Consider the following 26342-nt stretch of genomic DNA (forward strand, 5'->3'; position numbering starts at 1 on the left):
AAGCGTACCGATCGAACATGATTTTATCATGGTAAAAATTGCAGTCGAATTGAAAACCTGACTACAAACTATACAGACATTTTAGTAAGGGAAACATGTATATATATAGATATATATAGATATTATTATGAAATACAAAAAAAAAAATCATGTAGATAAACTTCAAAGGAATTAAAACGAATTCGTTTTACGGGTAGTAGAATATATAATATTATAATATTCGAATTTTCGATCGAGCTCATGTAATAATATAGAGTTAACGAATATGGAATAAAAATATTAAAAGCACATTGCACGTGTTCATCGAACTAATAAATCTTAATTATATCTACGAGTACACAATATAATAATATATAATAATTATGAGTTTGTTGTTCACGATTATATTTTATAAATTATAAATACCTATATGACATTTATTTGATATTTTTTTATATGCTATTACTGCATTTTATACACTAACAATTGCTCATTATACCTATCTATGATAAAAAAATAAGCGATTTTCTGATAAAAATAAAATTCATATTCCTTCAGTATTTTTACAGATGAGTAAGTTATGCAGAAAACATAAATTTTAATTTGTCGATGACAATAATAATTTGATTCAATTGCACGTTATTGCATTTTGCATAATATGCAAACAATTTATTTATTAATTTTATCAATGAGCTGAAAACAAATTAAATAAATACACGGATAAACAAAGAAAATTGCTACGATTAAAAATTGTATTATTTTGCAATATTCTAGAATATAATCAACTTCCAACATTACCACCATATAAAATATTAATTAACACGAGAATATTTTATAATATTTTATATGTAAACTATTTTTTAATATTTATTTATAAAATGAAATGAACAATATAACGGCGTAAATATAGAATATATTAAAAGCTAAAAAAACAAAAAACAAAACAATACAAACATATTAAAAACCTGAAAGAAATTTATTATGTTATTACAAAATGAAACCTACAAGCCAATTCCAATTAAATATCATTGGAAATAAATCGCTCAACCGAAGAAATATAATTCGATATCGATTTGGAGAAATAATAATAAATAATAATACAACATGAAATACATTTTTATTTTATTATTTTAAAAGCACACAACGCAATTGTTTATTGTATATCTATATAGTGTTATCGTTTTTTTTTTTTTTGCTATAAATTATATTACATTTAATCATGTACAAATGAAATATAAATTATATCGACCCATGAGTTTTCGCATACATTCTCGTTATGTCTCTATGTTTCGAATTTTAATTGAATATTCTAATACTTAATTGCCTGTATAGTGCGTAAAGTATACACGAATTTATATTATACAATATATAGTAGTATAACCGATCCTGGTCGGCGTTTTCCATGTGCCCGTGAACAATTAAATAATGCCAGTGGATTTATTCTGTTTTAAACTCCATTAAATGTAAGCTATATAATTGTTAATGGTTGTGACAAAAAAATAAAATGTAGGTCTATAACTGTTTAAATATATTATAATACTTAACTATTTTAATTTTTGAACATGCAACGATAATCCTAAATAGGTCCTAATAAAAAAAAAATATTCGTTTGTCGAGAGCCAATGTTACGAAAATCGTTATTCTTAGCGCGTGGTATACAATCCCTTACATAGTGATGCGGAAGAAGCGTAAAAATCTATAGTTTCTATAGGCCTATAGCTATCACAGTTTCGAATTAATTTCAATTATTATGAATCAGTCACTAAAGGATTTTTTCTTTTATGTATACAACATTATAATATATTATATTAGTATATTACATACGTGTGTGCTAATAGCCGAGTTTGTTGTTAATATTGGACGCAATTTTCAACTGTTCTTAAATATTATATTTTCATATTACAATTGTCATATTGGCTTAAATAGCACAGCGACTATTTTATATTTCAAAACAAATTTATTAATATCAACTATCGTAACTATTTATTGTAACGTAAACAGAAAATATGTTTTTATTTTAAATTTCATAAACGGATTGTCTATATTATGTATCGAAATGTAGATCCATGAGTGTGATACAATCTTCTGTAGATCGTATACACTCACACACATACACTCAATACATTCAAGTATTATAAAATTAGACATTATTTTGACAGCTCTCGTTGTATGACACTGTTATAAACTAGAAAATAGGTAAAATAGCAGAATCCGTTATATTGTGATACGTCGTAAACGTGTATACATGTAATTACAAATGGATTGTTTGATAATCTTCTTTGGTGTACCTACACATATTATTATAATAACATTGTATATAGTCAAACGATGAGCATAATATTATATACTATGATAAGTTCATAGTACTAATAATAATTAATAAACATAATAATAACAATAGTAATAATAATCTACGCGACAGTCGCGCGTTCCTGCTGCATATGAATCGATAAGCCAAAGGTTAGGTTGATGGCGAAGTAGGTACCTATACATTATAAATTTATAATATTATAATGTTAAACATTATTAATATATTCAGGACGACTTTTTTTTTTAGTTTTTTTTTTATTATACTTGACATTTACGCGCACTTGCGTATTACCGGGAGCTTAAAAATTGAAAATTAAAACGATAATACTACATTTTTTGTTTTAAAATAGCATAATTAATATTAATATACAAAAATAATTTTACCTCCGGGATTGACAACTCGGCTTTGCGGGGTACTGTTGCCAGCGGCGCCGGATGATCTCCGAGACCTATAAAAAAAATATTTATATATATTTCAATTAAATCAATTATATATATTATTATTTTATAGAACTTTTCATTATTTTATGATCACAATGCATATATTTTACATTATATATAAGTAACATAATATTATTTGTTAACATTTTCTACAATATAACTTTTGAGCAACATAAAACCAATATTTTTGAATAAACCACACTAAAATTAGAGTTTGACTGAATATTAATATACAGGGTGGATCAGGAAGATCTGACAAGTAATAACTAAATCTATCACATATGAGTACATATATGAGTACACTGTTTATGTGCTTTACGTAATAAATATTTAGAATAATAAATATAAAAAATAATAATTGTTTTTTAACACGTGAAAACTAAGAAAATAGTTTTTTAGTTTCCCTCTGACTATGTATTAGCTATATAATATGTTATTATTTATTTTATGTTAATATTATTTACTGTGGTTTAAAAAAAAATATAATTGGATGAATTGCATCCCTCTCGTTCTATCTTTCTCTCTTTCTCTCTTCCTCTCTTTCTCTCTCTCTATCTCTCTCTCTGCTAATAATATCCATATCAGTTGGTCGACCACTGATATGCACATTTCGCAAAACTACTGATAGTATGTCATAGTATAATATATATTTGAAGAATATTGACGTCAAAATGATCAAACATTTCCAGTGAAAATATCGATAAGAAAATGTTTTTCAAGAAGTTAATAAATAATGATTATTATAAAAAAAATGCAATAAAAATAATAACTGATAATAAGACTAAAAAAGTTTAATTTTATACCGGATACACGATTTATTTACAGCGTTAAAGCTGAAAAATACGTGTCACGAAGAAATGTAATTTATTAAATATTTCGCAGAAATTAATGTTATAATTATGCTAATAACCTTAGTACCCATCTATACCTATACATGTAGAGTAGCCATATATTATTATAATTTATAAATATAAGACTTGGGTTGGCACGTCACATCGATTTAATTATTACATGTATAATAGTTTCGTTTAGTAATTTTGTAGGTACGTATAAAGCCATAAAGGGATCCAGTTTTCCCAGCAACTGCACACGTATAGCTCAATTTACCGGGAAGAGATAAAGTATTACATTTTACAGATTTTTTTATATGCCATGGACTAAACTACATTTATTTTTTACCCTAAATTTAGTAAAAATAGAATTCATTCAGAATAAATAAGTATAATTAATAAATACAAATGTAGTTTTAGTAAATTATGATGAATAGTTTAAGTAAACGTGTACAAAATATGTATAATATAATAAATTAATTAAGCAGTAGATGATTGAAAAGACAATGCACTATTTTTTAAGAAAAGTTTTTGTTTCTACGAGTATACATTTTTCATTTTGTATATTGTTTTAAATTAATGTAACAAAGATAACAATTAATTATTATTTTTGAAAAATATATTTATAAAAATTCAAGAAAGTAAAGATAAATATATTGCGGTTGAGCATAAATTGTAATCAGTGATGATTAAAAATAAAAATAGTACAAAATAACTATGGAATAAAAAAAAGTATATTTAAAGAATAGCTTCTATAATATATCAATGTCATTTAAAATTCCATAATATAAATTACTGTTAAGCTCAATACTACATAATATTGGCTTTGTACATTTTCTCTTAAAATCATTATGTAAAAAATATAATTACGAGTATTATTCGTTTATTATACATGTAAATGTACACAAACCATGACAAATAAATTTTTATTATAAAATAATCGAATAAATTGTATAATTTTATGAAAGTAGTAATATTTGACTATAGTTGTTTAAACGACAAAAAACTATTAATTAACAAATTAAATTCAAAAATGATCACAACCAACATTCAAATTGTTTGTTTCTTTATTGTGTGTGTATTGATAAAAAGTAACAAAACTTAATCCATTTGTATGATAGTGGAAATAAAACATCATTCTAAACAATGCGATGGTTTTATATTTAACAATTTTATGTTCCCTTGGGACATATTTTTTAGTGTGCATATACTTTTACATCACTTTTCACCGCTAAAATAACAGTAAATATATTTACGGGCCAGTAAATATATGATATTGAATGTTTCAACGTTTGCTAGCTAATGAAAATTTATTAAAGTCACTTTGAATTTTGCCATGATTTAGGATAGTTGTTTTCAATAGCTGCCTGGAGTATCTAATTTACATACAATTATAATGCATTTGAGTTGTCGCAGTACTTGTTTTCTCTGCGACGGAGTGTAATAAAGTATATCTATAATATGTATAATATATACAAATATTTCAACTTTAAAACGTCCAATTAATGAGTATGGAATTCAAATTACGTTAAGACCACGTGCCATAGTAAATTATTATTTTGAGTGTTATCAATGCGGATTACAATCATATTATATCGTACTAATGATGCAATCGACGTGTATATACAGAGCAGCTGTGCGCGACGGACTATATACTATAGATATGTTACCATAAATACCATACGATGTGATTTTCAGAACATATAATAATACATATATATATGGCCAAACAACAGAAATAATAATAATGATACATAGATATGGATATATAATATTAACAAAACTTTTTTCTGTCTTGTTTATTTCTGTTTTTATTGGACGGTGAAAACTGAAAACCACCAATCCATTTGCTAGCGGCAATGACAAGAGCGGGGGTCGTGCACGATCGCGTAAAGATTTCCTATATAAGTCGTCATTATGTATTATGTTATAGAATATAAAGGAAATATGTTTGAAAAAATAAATAAATAAAGAACGATCGAACGTCGTCATTCAATATAATAGGGACGTGGAAAAAAAGATGCACACACGTAATTCTCTCTCAATCACCCTATTCCCCTCTCAAACTCAGTCACTCACTCACTCACTCTCTCTCTCTCTCTTTCATTCTCACTACCACTCCGATTTTTCTAATATGAGCGACAACGACGTATATGTTTAAACTTTTTCTTCCACTTTTTCTTTTAATACGTCATTCAACCTTTTGCGCCCCTACTGTATTTCTTAAAATATCTTATTTTATTCGTTGGCTGCATACTAGTTGCGTCCTAAAAATAGCTACGAAAAAGGTTTAATCTAAATAACGGCGTGGGTTTTTTTGCGTTATAACTATCCGACTTACGGTTCGGTTAATATTGACCATTTTATAATTTTTCTATTACATCTATAATATTACGATTGCCCGTATAATTATAAACGACACCCAAAAATCATCATAAAGGTTATAATATTATAAAATTATTTTTATATTATCTTTGACAATTATTATTTATTAATAATGGTATTTTAAAATTAAAAAATTCGAATTTATAGAAAAAAAATATCTAAAAAGTTTTTACCACTGTTATAATATTTACTTAGAAACAATATAGAATAATGGATTTAAAACAACATTTTGCATATACGTATCTATAATAATATTGATAAGACCTAAATTGATTACATAAACATGGAAAGATAAACAAAGATCTATAATAAATAAAAATTATTATATTTCATGCTTTTAATTAGTATGTATCCTTAATTCATCAAAAGAAAATGCAAATTGTATTAAACAGTGAGAAATGGTTAAACGGTTTAATTTGCCGTCACTCTAAAGTCTAAACTCAAAAGGAAATTACTGTTATGTATATAGTTTTTATTTGACGTTCTTTGAAATATGGTATATGATACAACTATATATGGAGATATGCTAAGCTATCAAAATTAAACAAAATTCAAATTATTCAGATTTCAGGATAAATTCTTTCGGACAATAACAAACGCAAGTTGGTTTCAACGGAATAAATCCATTTACTTAAAACTAAAAATTAAGTGATTAGTGAAATCACATAAGACTTTTCCACCCGCTACGAATGACGATTATAAATTTAAAATATTATACATGCTGCTGGATACAGAATTAGACGTCAGATGCCTTAAGCGTCATAAACCAAATGACTTAGTTTTATTATAAATATTTATGTATGTAAATAACAGTATTAGCCAATGGAAGGAATACTGTAAATATTAAATTATTTTATTGTATACTTATTACATTGTATTGTAGAAGACAGATTATTGTACTTAAAAAGAAAAATTAGTACGTGCTCCAAAAAACTTCAAGCCATAATTTGGGAGACGTTTTTATTTTATTATACATTATTAATGTTTAAACCTTTTATACAAATAAAATGATGGAAAAAAATGTTTCTAATACTCACTTTTGTGATGGTACATTGGTGAGGCTTAAGAAGTTATTGCGGACGCTTCGTAGGCTCGCCAGTATTTGTGCAAACGGTGTAACGATGAGATCTTCACCATGGCTAAAATCATATAAAAATAAAAAAATTAATTTATTTGGACAAATAACCTGAACCTTGAAGCAACTCAATATTATGTTTTTCTTTAAATATAACAAGACACAAAATGTTCGATATTTTTATTCAAATACAAACATTAATTATACAGCTTATGTACTGTAAAGATATTTTAGACTTGTGTATTTTTCAATAGTGATCTATAAGCCACACAGTATAATATAATATAATCTTTAGTATATTATAAATATATTTAATATATTATATATTATGTAAATCAATCTTTATTTCTTGTATGTACATATATATATATTATATGTATATAAACATATTAATTAATAATCCTCTTAATTCTATAAAATACTCAATAGTATAAACTTTATATGTCGACAAAGGGACTATGTAAAATTATTTATTTGATTATTTCTTTAATAAAGATAATTTTAGCTGAAGTACTCGACTGAATCGATTCAGCTAACCCAATCGACTGAATTCCAACATGTTTAGTGTTAATAGTTATAAAATTACATTCGTATAAACTTTACATTTGCATATTAAATATATTAATGTTATTGTTTGATTTGATTATATTTAAAAATACATTTTCTATAGATATCTCAATACTAGTAAACACGTTAATACATTATATATTATAATACATTATTATGTACACACAGTAATTTAAATACAGCGTGGAACCTCGATAACTCGAACCTCTATAAGTCGAATTTTTGATAACTTGAATTTTATTTTCATTCCCAATCGATTCGAGTTATCGAGGTTCAACTGTATATATTAGGCATTTGTTATGTTGTATTATATTTGTGAAATATACAAACGAAATTGTATATAATATTACTTTTTCGATAAGGTAAATAACAAAACCGATCATTAGATTATAAATCATAGGTATACATTTATACCAAGTGATAAATAACTTAGAAAAGAAGATTTAATACTGTGTACAAATATTATATGAAATCTCCTATTTTTTCCATAAAAATCAATTTTTTTATAGTCCTATTATCAGATACGCGATAGAAGAAAATAAGTGGGTGGATGTGGGTAGAATGTTTGAAAAGAAAAATAGTGGTAGTCGAGTTAAATATCTCCCAGGAGTATTAGAGAGGAAAATGCTTTTAGGCTGTGCCTGGCTGCAAGAAAATATAACGAAAGTTTTGAATATTAATACATGTTACATAATAATAATAATGGTACTTCAAAAAAAGAAAAATGTTGGAATACGATGCTATATTATATTTTCATATAATTTCACGTAATCTGCAAAATGGTAATTGTTAAAAAAGCTTATCCAATTATTATTATTAAATTGCCTACATATACCACGCCATTGTGCACATAATATATATATATATATATATATATATACATGGCTTACCAAAAATTAAAATTAAAAAATATTTCATTATTAAGTGTTTATTTTTAATTTCTGTCGTTCTATCACGAGTTTTAAAATAATTTCTCGTGGACATTTTATTTAGACTTTAATAATTGACAGTAGATAAACGTAGTGGAGCAATGGCAAAATTTAAGGCTGTCTCAACTATAGCTGTGTAGAATATAGCTCGACCATTTTTCCAATTGCGCCAACCACTAAAATCAACTTTTGGACTGCTTAAGTATACTTAAATTATAATATCATTAATTACATAACCATTTACCAACGAGTTTTATGAGGTCAATAATATATGCTTAATGTAATATAATTTGAATAAAATGGAGGATTATAACTTCTATTGATCAAAATAGATACTTTTAATATATTTTTTTTGGGTTGTTAGTTATTACTCATAAATACTACATTATAAAATAAGGTTTCCAAATATTGTATGTAAATTCATAACTTCACAATTCACGTATTTGTATAAAGCATTCAGTTAGGGTAGATTTACACATTTTTAGACAGGTGAGTCATTCGGCTTTTTAATTATATATTATTTATTTATAGATTTATTCGCGTGTTATTGATAAAGGTCGAAATAGTAATAATTTATAATTTTATATAACCCAAATTAATTTAATATAAAATATTTCAACTATATTACAATAATTGATTTATATTTTAAATCACGCAGTAACATTAGAAATAGCATGTTTAATATTGCAGAATTGTCGATGAAAAAAAATAAATATGTATATAAGTAAGAAGTTGCAATAATTTAAAACAGAATTAACCGGTTTTATAGTAATATTATTTTGATGAAATTAGCCGGGAAGGAATCAATTACTAATAGATTCGTCCTCTACGTAACAATATTGTAAACATTAATGTTTAACTGTTTAGTTTGGAAAAACATGATAAATATGCAGATTCTATAACTACGCATCGGCAAACAAAATTAACTTGATAAATTTAATAATCGGACCCTAGTAGATTTATTATTTATTTAATACACATATATTATTGCCTATTATAAGTTTATAGTTGTTTGCTTCTGCGGTATATAGTTTGTTAGATTCCCGTGAAAGTTTATGTGCGCAAAAACGATTCACGTATAGTTTTGTGCATATTATAATGTACAATATTCATTGGATGCTCGTCATTTAAATAGGTATGAGATACAATATTATTATACATATTATAATACACTTATATATGTTCTATTAATTCATTTGGGAATTAAGTTCGCCTCATTCTCAACAAATCATATAATAATGTACAGTACACACGTGGTAATACAATACAATATCATTTCGCTTAGAGTAATAAATTCGAAACATTTCTATTTGACTTCCAATCTCTCCGGTGATGTATTATACTGGAAATTGAAGGTTTTGTGTTTAACGTGCATTATTAAGAGAGTGTGTATCTGTGGGGTGCGCGCGCATAACTGTAAAACATTTTGAGATTCAGATTAAAAGTGTGATGGGTTTCATGACGTTTTAAGAGCTACAGAAGTATAGAAATACAAGTAAATATCGGCGGGAACTATAAATATATTATGTATACTGCACCTGTACAATGTACATACAATTAAGGAAATTGTATACACGAGTATCCAATTGATGTATCTGAAATTATATTTACGTTTTGTTGGAATTTTTTATTACGCCTGATATTTATATTTTATATATAATATACATTATACAGCGTTGAATCTACTATACATTTAAATAGCTTCGTCTCGTCACAATAATAGGTAAAAAAAATATGACCAAAACAGTCGATTTTTAAATGTTTACCGAAACCGAAGAGTTTGTGGACAAAACGTAGCATAATAGATAACACTTAAAAAGCGATTTCATTCATAATATATAACGCACATAGTTAATTTGTTGTACCGCACTTGGAAGTGTATTGATCTAGCGTGTGTAGAGTACCCTATATTATAATAATATAACAAATAGTAATGTCTTTACGAGGTAATGTTTAATATACAAATTTCCACAATAGGACAAATTAGAGGTCAATCATTTGCTGGTCTAATTAAATAATTATCACACAAATCGTATGTACTATTATTACTAACTGCCCACAACTTATTTTATTAAATATGAAACGATTAAATGAAGGTTGGTGTTAAAAATATCAAATCTTAGATAAGTTATTATTTCCAAAACGATGATTTCAGTGGGAAAACTTAGTACTTTCCATAGAGCGACTTATAAATAAATTTGTTCAGGCATGTAATGGGTCCAACATATTATTATACTTTATTCGTAAACAGTATTATCGTGGACATATCGTGTGATGAGATTAAAAGTGGTTCGAACAGTTTCTAATCTCCCATTGACAATATTATTGCATTTTGAAAAATGTTTATTATATTATGTATAAATGTATAATACTAAAGTGTATGTGTATAAAGAGACTGCTCACGTTCGACAGATCACATACGAAAACGATAAAATAATATTCTAACATTATAATGTGTCGTCACGTATGTTGCTCGTATAATATATATAAACATGTATAAAAAAGGAATATACTACGACGCTCAATGATGAGATGGGTACATATTATAGCATGAGTACCTATACATATTATACATCCGGTTGCGCAGCATTTTTCTTCCAGTTCCTCGTACACATGTATATAATATACAATATTCATATTATATATATACTGCTTACATAATATAATAAATACATATTATACTACATTATGTATAGTATTCGACTGGCATTCCCACAAATGGCATTCAAAATATTGTGTAACTTGAGTTGGGGAAAAACAAATCAAGCAGCTTATATGCACTATGAGTTTATGTACATTTAACAACTACGACACTAAGTAATATTTGCTATACAAACATAAACATAAACACAAACACAATTTACAAGTAATATCATATAGTAAGCGCCATTGATACAAACAGCAAATAAATCCACCAATAACGTTTTGCGTTGTCCTACACTATTATAATAATACATAAATATATGGTTATAAATTATATGATGTAACGTACATTTACATTATCTAAGTTTCAAGAAGAAAAATATAATATTTCGAGTGTATCTCAAAATAGAAACCGAACTATAGACTATCAGATTTTCTGTTCCAATAATATTGCATAAATGAAAATCCTATGTTAACCGTTAATACTAATAAAGTAATTATCGTTAATGTATTATTTTACTAAAAGAAAAAAATATTGTTCTATGTGTTATTTTTTACTTCAGATAAATAAGCGTTAGAATCATGATTATTCTATTTTTGTACTTACAGTAGAATTAATTATTGCACACGACATGGGTAATAATAAATTGTGTATTATTATTATAAATTTTAACAAATAAATATAATATTTGGTTTTTATTCTTGAAATTATGCATAATTTTTTTTTGCGTTATATTCTATGCACATTTTGTAAAATAAAAAAATCAATTACACAATCAGATGGTTAGGTCAGGGTAGAGTGGTCAAACTTTTTGTAAATTTTGGCTAATTTACACATCTATAAAAATACTGATTGATGATAGTAAAAAAAAAATTTTTATTTTATAACAAACTTTTTATACATAATGCATAAGTTATTAAATTATAAATTGATATTAATGTAAAATTATGATGAATAGGTATCTTGTAATAATTTAATATAATATTTAAATATTATGTCATCTAAGGGATGTTAAAAACAAGTTTTGAAGTTCTCAAGTTGAACCACCCTGGGTTAGGATATACGTTTAAACTATATCAAAATTATTGTCTAGATATAATACTATCGTCTAGTGATCTCTTATATCCAAATAATTAGTGAAAACACAAAGAGACAAGTATAAAATAATTAATTTGAAAAAATATATTTGTAAAAATATAAAATCCTTTATACACCCCGTGTGTACTTAGTTTACCTATATTTTATACACATAATGTTATTTTATACAAAAAATGAGAAACGCATCAAAGCAAAACCGAAAAACCTTATTGAAGTATAGTCGTGTAATATAATATATAGCTATATTTAATTGATGTTTTGATAATATTATTATTGTGTATGCGTTATTATGGCCGTCTTTCTCTATATCTGAACACCAAATTATTATACACGATGTAAATATTTTTGTTGAAAACTGCAAACGCCCGGCGGGGTGTATACTAGTCTAATTACGTAAGCGTGAGCAAATTCAAAAAAGAAAACATGACAGAGAATTGAAATAAATGTCGGTAATTTCAAATAAATTAAAACATCCACGGTAAAATGTTTTTAATTTTTTTTTACAGGAAACATTAATTTGTGTATAGGTACGTATTTTACCCTTCAGCACTGTTTGTAATAAACGTGGGTTGACTTGCCAGTAGTTGGTGTTAGTTAAAATTTATAGAATATAATAATTATAATCATTTTTCTTTGTTTTTTTTTTTTTAACAACATTTTATAATTTCCTTGAAAATTAAAAAAAGTTATATCAATTCGCGAAAATCAGATTATACAGGACATTCGATATTAAGTTTTTGGGATAAAAATTTAATTGTTAAATATTTATATACTTTTTCTGAATCCCAATCAGCTTCATTATATATTATATATATATACACATATATATATTTTAAAATTATTTATAGTTTGAAACATTTTACACTTATTTTAAAGGTGCGTATTAAAAACCGTGATGACAACACAATTTATATTTTTAAAACTTTAAAATGTTTCACTAAAAACGTATTAATACGCTATATTATATATTTTTAAATTATAGTGAATGTTAACAATAAAACTAATAAATAATAAATAACTAACCAAAAAAAAAAGCCTAATTTTTAAGTTTTTTGTGAAGTGGGGCATTGATTTTAAATTCTATCTGTTCTGGTAGGATATTTAGTTATATTTTATAGACGGGTGGTCTCATCATGTAAACATATAATTTGTAATTATTTAAGAAGTTTAATACATTATTAATGGTCAACATGTATTCTAGAACGTATATACAAATCCAAAATAGGAATAAATAAATTGTGTACTGAGCTGAATATATACATTCGGCATTGATCAGGCTATAGAGAGGCCATATTGTTCATGAAATAAAAAATGGACATACATCTAACACATCTGCCAACTAATATAAATCACCAACTTAAAACAATATAATATACAATATTAAACATTGAAAATAGTTTAAATAATCATTAAAATATTATAATGAAATATATGTTTTATATTTATTTGTCTTGGATGTGATTTTAATTCCCTGTCAGTTGGGATTAAGTACTTATTATAAATGGAAAAGTTTAAAGATGTATTATGAATAACATTAAAAATATTTATAATACTTAAATTATATCATGAAGTGATACTTATATAAATTAAAAATATATATCAAATAATGTTTTGTATTCTCATTTATATAGTTAATAAATGTATCGGCAGTGATGATAGCACGTTTTCCAAATATAAGCTATTTATCGTTTATTCGTTTAATATAGAAATATTGTGAATATAAGAATATAATTGAAAATGTTGGGAGAGTATTCACGAAAATTAACATTATTATATTATAAATTATAATAATGTTACAAAATAAATGTTGTGATAAATAGTTTTTGTAAGAAAAAATACAAGGAAATTGTGCTTGCAAAAATTCTTTTTTACTCGATAAGATATATTTTATTTATGAAGGCATTCGTTTCCATAATACTTCGATAGTAGTTTACTACTACATTGGAGAATATTAAATATTAATTAAAGAAAAAAAAATTCTAAAACACTTAAAGGATTTACATATTAAATTATTGTATTCTTGTTTTTGTTATAAATATATATATAATAAAAAAGTGTTTTGTTTTAAATTTTAAAACACTGAATATATTGTTAGATAGTTTATGAATTCAAATTTATCTAGCTATAATTTTGTTGAAATTAAATACATTATATTTGTTATAATAATATTAATAATAATTAATAACTTTAACAATGTCCATACCTAAGTAATTAAGTAAAATATATTATTCAAAGTTAATATAAGATAATATTATTATACCTATTAATTAAACGATGATAAATATAACGAATTAAATCAAAACCCAACCTAGCCTAGCTATTAAATATTAAAAATAAAAACCTCTTCAAATAAAAAAAAATGTTTAACTGATCAAACTTTTGGTTTTATTTCGCTTTTAGTTACCTACTCTATTTTCAAAACTGTGAATACGAATTCATACCCATTCTTTGTCTAAGAACTGTTACTGTTTTATATATTTTTTTTAATATTTGCATGTCTTATAAATTCTAGAAAATAATCAAATTTCTAAGTTGGTGTTGTGTAAATTATATTATACATTGGAAATTGTTTAAATAATCATTAAAATAGAATTCAATTTCCTGAACTCAGTATAGCGAATTTTATATTTTTATCGACTGTAATACGAGATAAAAATTATATATAAGATGATAATGAATCATTATATGCAAAATTTAGGTACTTAATAATATATACAATACAATATCAATAATTAATTTTTAATGTATATATAAATTCGAAATTAAATTCACAATGTTATGCGTACTTAATATGTGATTGGAATACATCAATAATAATATTCGTCATAAAATCAAACGATGTTATTTCTTCAATAATTACACGTAGGTACCTATACATAAGTGGCTAGAGGAATTGTATGTTATATCATTAACACAGAAAAACTGAAAAATTAAGTAAGCGATTAAGTATATGTAACAATACACATACTGTACGTATACTGTATTAAAATATTACGCTATTATGCTGAATATTGATAAATGTTAACCTAGCCCAATACTCATCTAGGATGAACCATCCTATAAACCGATCAAGTAGAGTGCAATATAAAACAAAACAACAATTATAGTAAAATAATAATTATTGGTTATAATATCGCAATTGTTCACACAATCGTTATGATTATAATACACCGTGAATGAGTCTGCAGTTAAAAATATTAGATTATTTCCTCAAGTACAATATCAGGATATAAAAATACTAAAGTAAATATTTATTTTGGACCAAAAAATTTATAAAATGGCATCAGTTTTCAGACAACGGATGAGTTTAATATTTATTTAGATTTATGATTTGGAAAACACAGTAACCGGTAGCAAAAGAAGACAGGAAATTTGATTAGTTGTAATAAAAGGGGCGTACTTTTCTTGGTTTAACTATTTTTACGTCAAATAAAAAATAATAATAATAATAAACAAATAAATAAATACTAATTTAAATTTCGTCAAAATATCACAGAACGAGAGGGTGGAATACAAAAATACATTTCGTATTCACCGAGTTTAAAATATTTTAAGAATGCAAAAAACGCATATTTTTATATAGCCATAAATACAATATAATATAATATAATATATTTTTTTTTTCGTAAAAATATATTATTTGAGTGATTTTTATTATAGCTACGTATTTTTATGCGAGATTTCTTATATTATTCAAACCAAAACATTTGAAAAATGTCGAAATACCGCTATCGTGGGTGTTATTTTTAAGATTTTTTATTTTTTTTTTTGATAAAAAGCTGAAATTAAATTTGAAAATTTAAGATATAAATTATTTATATTATAATATTCTATATAACATAATATTTTACTTTTCTACTATTAGCCACTATAGCTATATAATTATACTGTAATATTATTATGCATTTGTTTATATAAATAAAAATAATAATGTAGGTACTCTTTTTTGTGTTACATGTTTTAAACAGTAGTTTATGGAGTTGAAAAAAATAAGAATATTTTATGGCATTTATATTATAAATATCATGCATTCTAAAAAAAAAAAAAAATAGTAAACATATTTATTACTACCTCCTAAACTTAGATTTTATTTTTATATTGAGTAATTGTTTTTTAGGTTTTGTACTTAAAGTCCTACTTTTAACAGCTATACTGAGTTTTATAGGACTCAAGTCTAACAGCTACGAGTTTTACATTGCATCACGTAAATATTCTATGAAATATAATACTATTCACTAAGTTTCATTGCATAAAATAAACCAATATAAACTTCATAAGGCATATTAAAATGAAAACAATAAATGATAAATCCAACAAAAATAAATCATATAAGTTATAAACAAACACATATTCAACTTAAACAAACATACTCATACTTAGTAAATAATAAATTCTAAATATTCATTTTTTGGTTGAATAGAATATGCATTCCGTCCGCTAACTTTAAAATGTTTTGAGTACACAAAATAATAACATTATATGCATCGAAAGAAAATTTCATCTTTACGCAATATTACACACAGATAGCTAAATTTACCGTATTCGATTTCATTAGTATTCTTATTTCGTATTAAATTATGTATTTTTTTTTTTATAATTTGAATTTTGAATTACTGAATCCATATCGTTATTCATTATGATATTGTCAATTCTGCAGACAAGTAGGTACTGCGTTCTGTAGGTATTAGGTATAATATATATACCCTTTATAACTAAATCATGTTTTCTCATAAAATAATCACGGCTCATTATTGTTATACATACACACTTTAAGGAATTTAAATATTTTATTATAATATAAATTTGCTGTCTTACAATAAACGGTTTCGTTGAATTTATGGTGTATATGTCACTGCGAATGTCCGCAATTGGTGAGTGCTGATATAGTCACCGGTTAGGCGGTTAATGTCATCATACATTAAAGTCATTGGTGAATGTTGGAATATTGATAAAATTTGTACTATTTGTAAACATTTACTAGCGAATTTCGAGGGGTATACACTAAACATACCATTTATATTTTATATTATTGTCTATAGTACTATACTATAATATTATGTGCGAATACGTAACCTATGTCAAATTGTCAATATTAACTAAAACTGTGTTGTGTATGTCAACGTTGACCAAAATCCTAATGCAAATGTCAATATCCACTAGTAAATGTCTATATTATTGTAATTTTTAAACATTCACCAATTTAGTAGGTGTATGTCAGCACTCACCAATTTCGGACATTCACAGTAACATATATACTAATAAGATAATACATGAAGGTATATTAATGATAAATACAATTAAATACAGAATTAGGTGAGTATAAGTTGGTAAATCATTGCGTTCAAACGTCATTACGAGTGGTCTAGAGAATTTTGATTTACTCTGAAATGGTAATGGTATATTAATACATCAGTGAAAAGAAAACTACCGAGGAATTTTAATAACCACCTATCTCAAGTAAAGATTGTCATTCAATAACACAAGAAACTGTTTTAACTGCTACAAAAAATGCTTTTACATAAAAAAAAAAATTACCAATTTAAAACAATCGATTGAGATCTGAAGTAACATATGCCTAAACTAACATGCTATGATTACAGAGCAAATATAATGTTGTGAACATTACTTATAGTGTATTTGTATGAAATACACATATATTATATGTATGTATGTGTGTCTGTGTGTGTGTGTGTGTGTTGTGTGTGTGTGTGTTTAATAATAATACAAAAATATCTTTGCAATAGTAAACGGAATGTTTTAGAAATGTCAACAAAACTAAATAAATGTTAAACGAATTTAATGTCACGTGAAATGTGCTATACGTAAAAAGCGTTGTGCATACTACTCCACAGACTATAATTATTTGAGGAAAAGGGTATTATAGTAAAGAAAACAAAGATAAAGAGCATTGTTTTTTCATACACTAAATAATTGGTGTAAATTGTGTTTTACTATAAAACGAGCAGAGGAAATAGAGATTCATAACAATTTTTTGGGTTGTCGAAATAATATGGAAACAAAATATTAAATTAGTCGTATTGTTTTATTATTAATAAAACGTCTATCAAAAATATATTGTAACATTATATAAAATATCATACATATTAAATATTATTTATTATATGATTTAAAATAATTATATCAAATAAAGAATAGTCTCTCCGAAACCGCAAAATTGCATATGTAGTTCATGGTGCTGTAATTTGAATTGTGTATACTATACAGTTACATACTGCAGTTATAGTATGAAAATCATGTTCACCTATAATATATATCATGCTGCAGCTATACACGTGATGCAAACCGTTTATTTTATTCAAATTTAACGATCGTGTCAATCTGTATAAAACGCGTACGTCGCGCCGTTATTGTGTACAAGGTTATTGTTATTGTTATCGTAATAAGCGGATATTCTGTGATTGGATATTTTCATCCGATTCATTTTTTAGTCAACATATGTGAGACAGCGGAAAACACCCCGTCGGCGAATATCTCTATATCCTGCAATACCCGGACGGTGACCTAAAAATCATACACTAAAAATTGTGTTTCTACGACATATTGTAATTGAAAATATTTCATGAACGAACGCGTACATTATAATATCCACACTTCGTAATAGCGTATCATTGTACGTACACGGCGATGGTGTCTATTGACTGTAAAAATGTTTTCGTACGGAAAATTTACTTGATAACAATAAATAATAAAAAATCCAATTTATTTTTATTTCTGAAGTTCCCGTAAACATAATATTATAATATATTATCATAGTCATTATTACTATACAAAACGTAGGCGGATCTGCGATAACGTACTACCTATAATATAATGTGGTCCTATTACCTCATATATTTTTTCTCATGCGAAGTGTATAAACATCGCAGTCGTTCGATAATAATAATAATATTATTATTATTATGATCAAGTTCATTTCATCATATTTTTTTTTATTATTACTACTGGTAAGGAAGTTTTGAGGAAATTTGAGAATAAAGGCCGCTGCGATAGATTATGACGTTATATAGACTAATAGTACATAAAAATGTAAGAGTATTTCAATATTATTGATGATGTAATAATTCTGTAACCAAAAAAGAAGTGCAATAAAATTCAATAAGACCCACGTAAAAATTAACGCATTATAGACTTATAATAGGTAGTATAATTTATAAATGTACATTGTAAAATATGGATTTAGTGGCCAGAGATAACAATACACGATGTACAAAGGACGTTATTAATTGCTGATATTTACTCATTTTTCAAGCTCGCATACTATTTAATCATAATATTCATAACAATATGTACGATGTTCCTAATTGTATAATAATTATGACTACATGATACAATTCTCATTCTATTCTTCACAGATGATAGTATTTCGGATATCTGCGTAGTCGTCATAATATTCAGTAGGTATTTAATAATTTTTCTAGATAAAAACGTTTAATGAAAATTAATTCAAATACGCATTATAATAATATTATTGTGTGCCGATAATAATTATTGTAAGAGCTAAATACAATTTAATCGATCTGTTATAAGAAAGTCGGACAAAAATTATTTTCAATCATAACAACGATCAACAAATAAACATTTCCTTTTTTCCGTACCAAATAAATTATGTGACGCGTGCCAATTAAGTTTATAAGATATATTATATTACATTTGTTTTTCGTATTCGGGCAATAAATTACGTTTGGTTTATTAGTTTTTGTTCTATCTTTATTACTTAGTAATTGCCCTGAACAAACAAATGGCTGATTATTACTTACTTTATATTATTGTCAATTAATAGGTACGAGGACAATTAATTGGAGGGGGTTAAACGTGTTATTTATATATAATACGACGCGACTTGTTGAACACTGCCCATGTTACAAGCTACAGCACACCAATTGACTTACATCAGCAATTAATTTAATCACAGTGTTCAATGAAATTATTGGGAGACAAATTAAAATGTACCAAATTTGTTCGTGTTATATTATGTGAAACGATAGTACGATGTTCTACACCTAATATCGTCATATATACAGTAATACAAATACAATAATTATTTGCAACTCAGTTTTAAATAAGAATGATAAAAAATACATATTATAATATTGATAAGATGGCAATTATTATGACGAGTAATACTGCAGATATTATTGTTGTATTTATTGTTAACATTTTACAGTGTTCATCTCTAAAACTTACTATATTGGGAAAGTCGTCATCGGAGCGTGATATTGTTACGTCGCGAAAACAATTAATATTGTTATATATCTATATATTTTATTATATCGCATTAATAATTATGTGGTTATAGAGATTAAATTAAAATTTGTACATAATAATTTGATTGATATAATATGCCGTCTTAAAATATATTATTATTGAATAACATGCGTATCACAATGTAATTAAAATAAACACTAATAAATGGTTAATAGAATGCATGTAAGAAGACCAATAATAAATATTTGTATCATAAATTATAATCAATCAGTAACGACTTAACTATTTATAATATAATTCCATTAATTGTTGTAAACAAGAAGAGAGGAGTTGTGAGGAAAAATATAAGTAAAATTATATTACAATATTAGCACTTAGTTTGTGCTCATGTTAATCACATTATCAACAAATAATTACATTCTACAGCTTTGTGGTATATAACTATAATTTGATACCCATAAGTCATAAGCTAAGTAAGTAAATTAACCTCATATATAATTATAAATATATATATATATATATGTATATGTATACACAATACAATATACATACATGCGTATACAGTCATATAGATAAAAATGTATAATAACGTCGATTGGTCGCAAACACAAATAGTATTTCTTTTAATCCAACAAAAAATTTCATTATAAATAAATTGAACAATGAAGTTTGGATGTATAATAGTTGTTGTGAAACATTGAAAAGAAAAAGCAATATTTATTGTAATTTTATGAATATAGCACTTACTGTGAATATATTATTTTCTATAGAAATATGCGAATATCGTGCAAGATTATCCTATGTAATTTATTATATTAAAATAATTCTATATTTTGAATATTAAAAAAAAAAAAATACAAATTACTGGAAATTGAAGAATCCCTTCCCACGATAACAGTTTTGTTGTTAAGCTCCACACAACTTATTCTGTTCGATTTCACACTTTGAGAATAATACAATATTTGCAAGACATTTTTTTACAAACGTAGTAAATCCATATTTTTTTTTAAGGTTTTATTCAAAACAAATTTACAAATTATTCTCCGTTGATAGTTTAAAGTAGCTATATGACATATTATTATGTACACTATAGTCACTTTACACAAAACACTATCTATTGTTTCTGAACGTCTAAGATTTTTGTAATTGATAAATAGTGACAACATAATAAAAAAATCTATTTATTATTATTATTTTTTTAACGAAAATAAAGTAAAATGTTGATATGAATATAATTATTGTGTAGGAGATTGGTGTTTCAATTTAACAAAACTAAGTTACAAAAATAAATCATCCTGTGCATTAATATAATAATATTATTTATGACATTTAAATCAAATTGTACTCTTTCTCGTAATATTATGTATGATTTAAAATAGTTTTAATAATAACCTCGATAAGAATATACATTTTTAATGTCATAACTATAGATAAAATATAATTTCAAAAATTCGATGTATCTATAAGTAGGTATGGTTTAAGTATTAAAAAAATGTTTATATACTTATATTTAATTAATATCAGGTATATTTATGAATATTTTAAGGAGCAGGGACCACTGATGTGCAATTATGCAAGGTAAAATTGGTTGGCGTTGTAACCATTCCTATAATATATTACTTTGATCTTCTAAGCTTTAAATTATATTAATTTACATTGAAAGACGATAATTTATTATAATATACATTGCATATTATGCTTTTTGAGGTATTCTGTTTCACCAGGTTCAATAGGAAATATAAAATACCATTAGAAAAAATCATTATTATATAATAAATAAAAAACATTTATTTTCTGATCGTTAAATTTTTCTACGAAATAATAAAATTCATGAACATGTGCAAATTATTATTTAATCAGAAATTTAATTTTTTTTTAAATTTAATTATAGCACCTTAGGTTTGAAAGATTCTTTTTAAGATTGTGTTATTGGAGTTTTAAAAAAATAGTCAAGCGTAAAATACTTGTAACTTTTTTATAAGCGATTGATTCAGAGTAAAATATCCGATTTTTGAAAATGACAAATATTAAACTTTAAAATCAGTGTAATCTGCAGAAATATTGATCATATCGTATAGACTATAAAATATAAGTATAACATAAGCCTACATGTCATGGCCCTCCATATTTTGCGCTAGCAGCATGTCATCGTCGTCGTTGACGTTGACGCTGATGAAATTCGTGTATGTACCAAGTCTGTCACAGACAATATAATTTGATGTCTGTGGAATAATAATAATTTAAACGTATGTTTATATTATATGTATGTGCATAGTAACCCAATTATTCGTTTATTCCATGATATTATAGCTAAAATATAATATTTATAATAGCAATGATGACAAAAAGCTTTTAATTTATATACATGAGTTTAAATTTCACCAAATTTCAACGGATAAAGTATAGATATAGTATTTTATAATATATTTGTGCATAACCCTCCCCCCGCCAAAAATAAATACAGTTTATAGTAAGTAGTTATTGTTATTCATATTATATAAGTTCAGCATAATAAATAGGCATCAAAGATACTATTATTTATACTAATTTGCAATATTAGAAGAAAATTCATCAAAAAATAAATTTATATTTTAACTTCTTATAATATCACGTATTATTCGGTGAAATTTTAAATTATAAAATTATTCACATTATCTTAAAACGTTCAACTATAATATTGCAAGCACTTTTTTTACTACAATATTTTTTTTGAAACAATTAGTTTGCAAAATATGATTGAAGTTGAAGTTTTTAGCGGTTCATTGACACGGTAATTAATTAGTGGATTGTGCAATAAATTTAAAATCTTTCCAATCAGGATAAGAATTCAAGAAATTATTTTATGGAGATAAGGTGCCATTATGACTTTAAACATAGCATCATATATAATAATATTATTATGATAATTTTATTTATCTCACAATAAAAATAATGCAGTTATAGTCTTGACATTTGAAATCATAATTTCAAAAATATTTCAGACTACTGGTGTTAAAAATTTAATTAGTCGTATACATTCTATAAAAAAATATATATCAAGCAACTTCGTTAAAAAAAAATCCATGGCACATTTTTTAAATAAAAATATAATTTATACATATTGTAAACTATTTAAAAATCAAAAAACGATGTTAAATTATTTTTAAAAAATAACCACATTGAATGACACATGTACAAAAAGTATTTACCAAATTTCATATATTTTTAAATAGTATGTTGTATTGCTGTATGGATAAAATATGCATACAGACGTTTTATTAATGATAACACTTGCTTTTATCTATTACTACCTGGATTATAAATAATTTAGTAGCAATATTATTGCATAAGAGTAAATAACTTACTGGTTTTATATATGTTTTTATGAAAAGTTTTAAATTTATAGATGAAACATACTAAATATTAAACAATATTATATTTATCATTTTACAAAAATATTGTACAGACAATTTTATGTTATTTTTTTTCATTTTCCAAACAATATGTATCTATTTAATAAATTAAAACTGTAGTGTAAATTTTCATTTTAGACACTAAATAATTACTTGTACCATAATATTATTAAAATAGTTATAAAAAATAATATAGTTAAATAATCACATGCAACTTAAAAAAAAAAATAGCTGTTCAATATTATTACGGATAATATTAATAAACTATTATTTAGTTAAGCACTATGTATATGCAATATGCATTTTGTATTTCAAGTCGAAATTACAATTAATTCTACTGTCGAATTTCGATTACAGCTGAGTCTCATTTGTATTTAAGTTAGACGATGGACTTAGGAAAATAATATGCTTATCAACTATGTATAAATATTGTGTACGCTATTCAAATATACAATTTAAATTTAATCTTTCGGTAACTGGTAAAGTCTACAAATAATTAGAGTTATAACTTATAAGCATTCTTCGTTTATGCTCAGCAATTTTGAAGGAAGAAAAGAAAACTATACATAAAAACAACTATTTAATAACCTACATCAAACATTCTCGTATACTTTTTGATATATTTAATGTTAATTTATATTGTTTAATTATTCACATCAAAAACGAGAATGATTATAATATAATATGCTTATACAATCACAGAATAGAATAAACAATAAATATATTATTATGAATGTGGTAAATGGATAATTAATTAATCCAATAATGGCAAAAATACATACATGTATAAACATTAAACATAACGATGAGGTGAAACTGAAAATGACACGCGCACAGATGACTTTGTACAAAATCGCTGTACCTATACAAATTAAACATAATATTATGTAGTTATATTGGAATACACGTGTCTAAAAAACGAAAATCTACATAGTATTTAATTTGTGTTTAGTTAAATACAAATAGTCAAACAGTCGGTCAGTATTAAAATATTCCCCACGCGCGTTTCATTAGGAAAACCGATGAGAGTATTGTTTGCCACTTCATTTTCAATTGAAGAGAGTAAATAAAAAAACAAATAATAAAATAAAATAGTCATATTATTATAGCTGCAAGTCCGAAAATAAATTATCAATAATATAATTACATTTCATTGTTTGATTACCTGTGTAGTTGATGATTTTATTTCGATATTCATATTTCACGAAATTATTAATGATAATATAATTTATAGTCAGCTACGCTACACCCCTACATGGACAGCGACAAAAATTATTATTGCATACGTTGTTCTGCAACGTCGACTACGCAATAATAACTTACTGCCGTAAAGTATATTTTTATTGATCATTTTTTTTTCTCTTCCTCGTCAACATCATCTCATACCATCTTTCTATACCCCGATCTCTACTCACCCCTCAAGTATACTGTTATATACGTTTTTTTCTTGGTCAATAATATTCATCTCTTCACTGTAGCGTTGTTTATATATATATATATATATATTATATATACACGGCATATTCATCGTTGCAGGCGGTTAGAGAGTTACAAAAACAACACTCGCATTTATAATTTGTTGAACTTTTATAGTAATGAAAAATTATGAAAAAAAAAACCGAAACAAAATGCCAACTGCACAACAGTGAGAAAATTTTTAAAAGGAAAATTATAAGTTCCAAATGTCTACGCTTTATACAATATACATAGTGATTTTATTGTATATAACCTATGTATATGTTTATAAAACATTTAAAGTTTTAATTATATATTGTTATAAATCTTAAGTTAATATCAAGGTAAATTATTTATAAGTAATATCTGAAAAAACCCTTCTTATAAAGTAATAGTATATAATGTGCACAAGGGATAAATATTCAATGGATGCTACTATAGATTATAATAATATATCAACATATATATAAATATACAATTATTTATATTGATTTTAACATAAATACATTTTAAATTTAGAGATTGGATAATAATTAAAATCAAAATGGTCAAATTCGTTAAAAAACTCAGACAAACAATATAATGAAATTTATTTTGCAAAAAATGTATGTATATTTATTTTAAATAACATTAAAACTAAAATTATAATTTATAATCAATAAATAATTATTTTAATAAATTTCCATCAAAAAGTTAAAATCAAAGAGATAGAACTATTATCTTGTAAAATTATACATATGAAACATTATAAAGATTAAAGACCTATCCGTGACACTATAGTTTTGTTCTTATTATTTTACGATTGATTTTATGTATTATGTTTTGTACAGTTAATTTTTGACGAGAAAATTAAAAATTAATTGGTGAGTTTTAAAAGTATTGGTTATATTTTTTAGATGGACCGAGAGGACTGTGTATATCACTATACTTCATATAATTTTGTTATCATGCTAAAAAATGTTATAAAAGCGTTCCCGTGGCTTCCGGTGAACTAAAATGTTCATACCATAC

The 26342-nt window shown here is 24.9% G+C and overlaps 1 protein-coding gene across 10 annotated transcripts in view; it reads right to left on the reverse strand.

Moving 5' to 3' along the window:
• LOC132921822 (cAMP-specific 3',5'-cyclic phosphodiesterase) overlaps window positions 1-26342 on the reverse strand; it is a 622929-nt gene that overhangs the window by 26694 nt on the left and 569893 nt on the right. For all 10 annotated transcript variants that reach the window (XM_060985040.1, XM_060985045.1, XM_060985038.1 and 7 more), the window contains 2 exons: window positions 6983-7084; window positions 2674-2738 (listed from right to left, as the gene is read on the reverse strand). In XM_060985040.1, the coding sequence (XP_060841023.1) occupies window positions 2674-2738; window positions 6983-7084 (167 nt within the window). The remainder of the gene's footprint in view (window positions 1-2673; window positions 2739-6982; window positions 7085-26342) is intronic.

The sequence above is a fragment of the Rhopalosiphum padi genome, chromosome 2, assembly GCF_020882245.1.
Source record: "Rhopalosiphum padi isolate XX-2018 chromosome 2, ASM2088224v1, whole genome shotgun sequence".
Taxonomy (NCBI): domain Eukaryota; kingdom Metazoa; phylum Arthropoda; class Insecta; order Hemiptera; family Aphididae; genus Rhopalosiphum; species Rhopalosiphum padi.